We start from the raw sequence: 7275 nt of genomic DNA on the forward strand, positions 1-7275 counted from the left end.
AGAGACAAAGGCATGTACATATTTATCACTAGTGGCTTCAGGGTTGGTCATTTGCAGGTGTACAAAATCGTGCCGAACACTATTTCTTACTCATGTTGTATAATGACATTAAATGCTTTTTCAGAGTTGTGTTCGACTGAAAGTTCCTTGTGGGCCAGAATAGTGTCTAGCAACTGTATTGTAATCTCCTAAGTGCTTGATTCAGTGCTCTGCGCATGGTAAATGCTCAATAAATACCACTGATTGATTGGTCAAGGATTGTGCTAAGCCCTGGGGCAGATACAAGGTAACAGATAGGGACCCGGTTCCTGTTCCACAATATAAGGTAGAGCAATTATCATACCTGTTTTTACAGGTGAGGAAAGTGAGGTACATAGCTGATAAGTGCTTTGCCTAAAAGTTCCATAGTAGGTGTGTGGCAGAACTGGGAGTCGAACTCCCTAGCCAAGCTCACTGATCTTAGTCTTACAGTGATTAGTACAGTATGCTTAATACAGTAACTGATACATAGTAAGTGCTTAACACATACCATCATTATTATTATTTGCCATTATACTACTTTTTTTTTGTCTGTCTCCCCCCTTCTAGTCTGTGAGCCCATTGTTGGGTAGGGATGCTCTCTCTCTGTTGCCGAATTGTACTTTTCCAGTGCTTAGGAGAGTGCTTTGCACACAGTACCTGTCTACTTGTTCTGTTCACCTATTCTGTTTTGCTGTCTGTCTCCCCCTTCTAGACTGTGAGCCCGTTGTTGGGTAGGGACTGTCTCTGAGAAGCAGCATGGCTCAATGGAAAGAGCATGGTCTTGGGAGTCAGAGGTCATGGGTTCAAATCCTGGCTCAGCCAATTGTCGGCTCTGACTTTGGGCAAGTCACTTAACTTCTCTGTGCCTCAGTTCCCCCATTTTACAAAGACTGTGAGCTCCACGTGGGACAATCTGATCACCTTGTATCCTCCCCAGCACTTAGAACAGAGCTTTGCACATAGTAAGCGCTTAACAAATGCCATTATTATTATGTTGCCGAATTGTACTTTCCAAGCGCTTAGTACAGTGCTCTGCACACAGTAAGTGATCAATAAATACGATCGAATGAATGAATCAATGAATTCTGCCTTTACAGAAAGAGGCTGAATGTGTGGTGTGAAGAGTTCCAGGTAACATGGCTATCATTAATGTTCTGTAAACTCACTGTGTGCAGGGAGCAAGTCTACTACTTCTGTTGTAGTGTACTTTCCCAAGTGTTAGTACAATGCTCCGCACACAGGAAGAGCTCAGTAAATATGATTGATTCTGATTGAAGGAATATGTATTGCGGCTCAGTCTAGGTACAGGAAGGAGGAACTTTGTGCAAAAAATGCTACGGCAGCATCTGAAAATATAATCATGCTACTGAACCAAATACACCAATGCAGGTAAGTAATTTTCCGATGCTCAAGACCCAGAAAATGTATTTTAATGTCTGTTAAGCACATTTTGAGCAGCTCCTAGAAGATAAGTCTTCTACACTGTGAGCCCGCTGTTGGGTAGGGACCGTCTTTATATGTTGCCAACTTGTACTTCCCAAGCGCTTAGTACAGTGCTCTACACACAGTAAGCGCTCAATAAATACGATTGAATGAATGAATAAGCCCTCTATATTGTGGGTTCTTAGATGGGAAATAGAAGACTTCAATTTCTGCCCACTCCATAGTGCGAAGGAGCAAATATTCATTCATTCAATCGTATTTATTGAGTGCTTACTGTGTGCAGAGCACTGTACCAAAGTGCTTGGAAAGTACAATTCGGTAGCAAATAGAGATAATCACTACCTAATGGGCTCACAGTCTAGAAGGGGGGAGACAGACAAAACAAAGCAAGTGGACAGGTGTACATATGACCTCAAAGGAGTGAAACCCACCACCAGCTATTGCTGTTTGACTTAATTCCCTTCCCCTGCACTTTCTAGGTTGTTCTTTCCTCTTTCCACTGTCCCCTAGTCAAAGACAGCTGTCATGGGCTAATTAGCATACAGTCTTTGGAAAATCAAGGAGATATATATATATATATATATTGACTGTCTACTGTGGACAAAATGTTTGGGAGAGTACAGTAGAATTAGTAGATGTGATTACCGACCTCAAGGAGCTTACAATCTAATGGGGGAGACAAACACTGAAATAAATTCTAGGTAGGAAGAGGTTTAGTGTGTGAGATGCATATTAGTGTGATGAGAGAGTCTCAGCGTGTAAGTGATTTGGTATTCTAGATGTGCTCATGCATTGGGAAGCGATAGGGTAGAAAGCTGAGAAACTAATTGGGGAAGTTTTCCTGTAAGTCAATGAGAATTCCAAAACACTATACATGTGAATCATTTTATATTTTTGGCATGAATCAGACTGGATAAACTAGAACAGTTCCACAGGATTGTTCTTCAAGAACTGGCTAATCTTGAGAGAGATGCTCAAACACTTACAGACCTTGAGGGGGATATATTGGTAAGTCCTGTGACCTGCAGATTTTATTTTCCCTTTGTCTGTAACTGGCTATTTCATCCCTCCTCTTTTTGTACAACACTTTAGGAGTTTTGGAAGAAGCAGTCTGAGGAACTGAACTCCTTCTGTGGTCTGCAAAAGCAGAGGTATTTCTTCATCTGAAGTAATTTCCCAAGTCCTTTTTAATACACTGCTCAGGGAGGTGCTCTGACTGCGTGGCTAAAACATTGGTAATATTATTGCAGACTTCACTTGGGTAGCTAAATAATTCCATTTAAAATGATCACTGCAGTGCTGCTACATTCTAATCTTCATAGTGGTATTAAGTGTCCACTGGCATCAGTGCACTTGGGAACATGCAACAGAATGAAGATCACGCTCTGTGCCCATGTGGAACTTACTCTCCAAAGGGACAGATGTAAAAACTTCTAGAAATAGAATAATCAGTGTTAAGTAATTGAATATGCATCTATGCGCAAGTCCTGAGGATGGGAAAACATATGTTAAGAAGTGTTGGAGATGACTGGTGTTGGGAATGGAGCTAGGGAAGGCTTGTTGGAGGAAATAGGATTGGAGGAGGATTTTGAACATATGTGGTTTGGAGGGAGTTCCAGGCTGGGGCGGACAACACTAGCAAGGGAACGGAAATGTAAGAGCCAAGATGCAAATACATTGAGACAGTTTGTTTGGAAGTTACAAAGAGAGCAAGCTGAGGAGTAGAGAGTGAAGAAAGCAGAAAGGTTAGATGGAGATAGTGTGAGAACCTTGAAGCCAATTGTGCTTTGAAACTTCATTTAGAAAGGTAAACTCATTTTGTTGCCCTAAGAACTGAAACCTTAAAATAAAAATTAAACCCATTTTCCCATATTTATGGGACAGTTCAGATTCCCTTTATGTAATTTTAAACTAATTTCTTCTTTGAAAATAAAATGGCTTCAAGACTTTTTGTACCTCCAAATGGATTTTTGATTTAAAATGTCTTTATTTTTGCTATAGCTCTGGCATAAAGGATAACTCTCTTAAGGCTTAGTATGGTCTGCATATTTTAGTTATGTTACACTAAACTTTGGTTCACATTTTAAGCAGTTCACCAAATTCAACCTCAGGAAAATTGTACCCACTTGAAACTTTCATCCACCCCAGCCTCTCTCGCTGGCTTCCCATTTGATTTTTCTCTTTTGGGGGGGCTGGGGGTGGGGTGGTCGGGGGGCAGACCCATTGCGCTTAGTACAATGCTCTGCATTTAGTAAGTGCTCAATAAATACCATTAATTGATTTGGCTCAAAAGGCTAAAAAGATCTTTAAGCAATATTATCATGATATGTATTCCTTTAGACTGTAAAATCTTTATGGACAGGGAACACAATTTGTTGTCTCTCTCCCCCTTCTAGAGTGTGAGTCCACTGTTGGGTAGGGACCGTCTCTATATGTTGCCAACTTGTACTTCCCAAGCGCTTAGTACAGTGCTCTGCACACAGTGAGCGCTCAATAAATACCATTGGATGAATGACTGAATGAATTGCAGGGACACAGTAAACCAAAGGGAGGGGACCCTCACCTCCCAAGCCTGCTTAGTCCAGCTTTTCCCATGACTCGTTCTTCCCTCCCTCTCCCACTTTCTACACTTCTTTGCTTGGATATAATGTGGAAACTAAACCATGTTTGGACAACTCCTTTTATGTGTTTGCCCAGTTTCTCCTAGAAAGCAGAGTCTAAGGGTGTTGACTTGGCACTGTTCAGCAGCTAGCTCAGTACCTTGTCCATACAGGCACTAATGACTTTGAGCCAAAATGCCCCAGAATATAAGGCTGGGCTGTCACATGTCCACAGGTGAAGGAATAAGAAGGAAAGAATGAAGGCCACACTGAGCTGTTTAGCTTTCTCCAAACACAAATGAAAGAAGACTGGAAAAACACTGTCTCCGAAGGACTTTCTAATCCCTCATGCATCTTGCTTTGCTGAAGAACTCTTTTAATTAAGAGTTGGCAACCTCGATCCCACAGTGAGCCAACCCTCAGGAGAACTTCAAATCTTGAATAATGGCCAATGACTAGCTGGAATTTGACTACATAAAGGGCTATTTTGGGGTACTGTTATTGCTATTTTTTTGTCTACAGTAATGATGTTTCGAGGTTGGAATTTACTCTGCGTTGAATGTTGCTCTTCCATGTGCTCCAGAAAATGTTTTCGTTTGGGGTGAATTTATTTCAGTTACCAAAAGGAATACAATTTCCAATTTTCTTTCAGACTCCAATCCATGAGTTCTACATTAGGACCCCCAATTTCAGATTCCGTGCAGGACACACAGGTATGTCCACAAATTGCTTAGTTTGGGAATTGTCTACAAATAAGAATACCCATTATTAAAATGGGTATTTGGTAGGAAAATGATCTAGCGGTGCCCAGACCACCCAAGTCAGTGGATAACTATTAAAAATATAGTAGTCAATGGGGTTCTTGGGATGAAGATCAAAGGGCATTGTTGTTTTCTGGGTCACTTACTGGTATAATCTTAATCAATTTTAGGGCACCTTTCCTCTTGACTCTAAGTTCATTGTGGGCAGGGAATTGTCTGTTACATTGTACTCTCCCAAGCACTTAGTACAGTGCTCTGCACACAGTAAGTGCTCAATATATATGATTGATTGACTGACTGAGCTTTCCTTGCCCCTCCCCAGTTTGGGTTGAGCTACACGTACCTATTCAAGGCAGCCCACATGCTCAGGTTGTCACTGAGTGATGGTGCTGCTTCATCAGTAATCGGTCAAAACAATGCTTTGCACATAGTAAGCACTTAACAAATACCATTATTATTATTCTGAGGCATCTACTTGCACAGGACCATTCATTGTTTTAGGGGTAAAACCCCATCAGTAGAACAGGCATATGAACTGTTTTTCCAGTAGGGATGATGGTTTGCACAGAACCAAGTCACACTCTCTAGCTTTATCCCCTGTCATCCCAGGAGGCATTGTAAAATGGCTGATGTTGGTTATTGTACTTTCCCAAGCACTTGGTACAGTGCTCTCCACACACTAAGTGCTCTATAAATACTATTGAATGCTTTATTAGTATGAAAATAATAATAATGGTATCTGTCAAGTGCTTACTATGTGCCAAGAACTGTTCTAAGCACTGGGGTAGATACAAGGTTCTCAGGTTGGACACAGTCCCTGTCCAATGTAGGACTTGCAGTCTTATTCCTCATTTCACAGATGTTGTAACTGAGGCCCAGAGAAGTGAAGTGACTTGCCCAAGCTCGCAGAGCAGACGAGTGACAAGAGGCAGAGCTGGGTTTAGAACCCAGGTCCTTCTGGCTTCCAGGCCAGTGCTCCTTTCACTACACCACGCTCCTTCTCAAGCAGCTTGGCCTAGTGGGTAGAGCATGGGCCTGGCAGTTAGGGGACCTGGGGGTTCTTATCCCGACTCCATCACTTGCATGCTATGTGACTTTGGGCAAGTTTCTCCGTTTCTCACTTTCCTCATCTGTAAAATGAGAATTAAATACTTGTTCTCCCTCCCTCCTAATCTGTGAGCCCCATCTGGGACAGGGACTGTGTCCAAGTTGATTACCTAATAATAAAAATGGCATTTATTAAGTGCTTACTATGTGCAAAGCATTGTTCTAAGCACTGGGTAGGTTACAAGGTGATCAGCTTGTCCCACATGGGGCTCAGAGACTTCATCCCCATTTTACAGATGAGGGAACTGAGGCACAGAGAAGCTAAGTGTCTTGCCCAAGGTCACACAGCTGACAATTGGCAGAGCTCTGACTATGACCTCTGACTCCAAAGCCCATGCTCTTTCCACTGAGCCACGCTGCTTCCGCTTCTCATCTCTTCCTTTCACTCCCATTCACTCCCAAACCCATTCACTCCCTCGGCCTCCGCTGCCCTCTCAAACCAGATGATTCCCAAATCTACATCTCCAGCCCGGGTCTCTCTCCTCCTCTGCCCCCTCACATTTCCTGGGGAAATGGAAGCAGTGTGGCTCAGTGGAAAGAGCCCAGAGCTTTGGAGTCAGAGGTCATGGGTTCAAATCCTGACCCCGCCGCTTGTCAGCTGGGTGACTTTGGGCAAGTCACTTCACTTCTCTGGGCCTCGGTTCCCTCATTTGGAAAATGGGGATTAAGATTGTGAGCCCCTTACGGGACAACCCGATCACCTTGTATCCTCCCCAGCACTTAGAACAGTGCTTGGCACATAGTAAGCGCTTAACAAATACCAAAATTATTATTATTATTATTATCTCTATCTCTGTTTAGTATAGTACTTGGCACATAGTAAGTGCTTAACAACTAACACTAGTATTCAGGGCAAGCAAGGTTTGTTTGGATTCTTCTCGTGTAATTTCCCCTCTCTCTCTGCCCTCTCTCCCTCACCTTCCCTTCCTCTCCCCTTTCCAGGCTGAACTGCCAGAGGAAAAGATGGGCGAAGACGAGGTGGTCAAGGCAGCTGCCGGTGAAAACAAATAGTGTGTTTGCGAGAGTGTGATTCCCCACTATGGCTCTTGCCCTAGGAACGTCTTCTTTCCTGAGAATCGCTGACTTGAGCAGACCAAATGGCAGCATCAAAATGGTGGTGGATTTGTAAGTGAGCCCCAGAGTCCTCGGGAGCTGTACTTCCAGGGAAATTACCCAGCTCAAGTTCTGAAGTTAGCCAACCAAGGATAGGTGACGTGGAGTTAATTGAAAAAGTAATTGAAAGCCTTCCATTTCCACTGTTGAAAGCACACAGTGCCTTATCTGTTGTTCTGCTGTATTTGTTTAGATTGCAGCCTGTCTGGAATACATCTGCAGTGTATTTC

General features: G+C 42.9%; 1 protein-coding gene across 1 annotated transcript in view; it reads left to right on the top strand.

Annotated features, from left to right (window-relative positions):
- Nucleotides 1-6976, top strand: part of SYCP2L (synaptonemal complex protein 2 like) — a 47175-nt gene extending 40199 nt beyond the window's left edge. Inside the window, exons 32-36 of the mRNA XM_038771480.1 lie at nucleotides 1319-1410; nucleotides 2373-2472; nucleotides 2557-2615; nucleotides 4717-4777; nucleotides 6875-6976. Coding sequence (XP_038627408.1) covers nucleotides 1319-1410; nucleotides 2373-2472; nucleotides 2557-2615; nucleotides 4717-4777; nucleotides 6875-6943 — 381 coding nt within the window. The 3' untranslated portion in view covers nucleotides 6944-6976. The remainder of the gene's footprint in view (nucleotides 1-1318; nucleotides 1411-2372; nucleotides 2473-2556; nucleotides 2616-4716; nucleotides 4778-6874) is intronic.
- Nucleotides 6977-7275: the final 299 nt, after the last annotated feature.

Source organism: Tachyglossus aculeatus, chromosome X2, assembly GCF_015852505.1.
Source record: "Tachyglossus aculeatus isolate mTacAcu1 chromosome X2, mTacAcu1.pri, whole genome shotgun sequence".
In the NCBI taxonomy this organism is placed as follows: domain Eukaryota; kingdom Metazoa; phylum Chordata; class Mammalia; order Monotremata; family Tachyglossidae; genus Tachyglossus; species Tachyglossus aculeatus.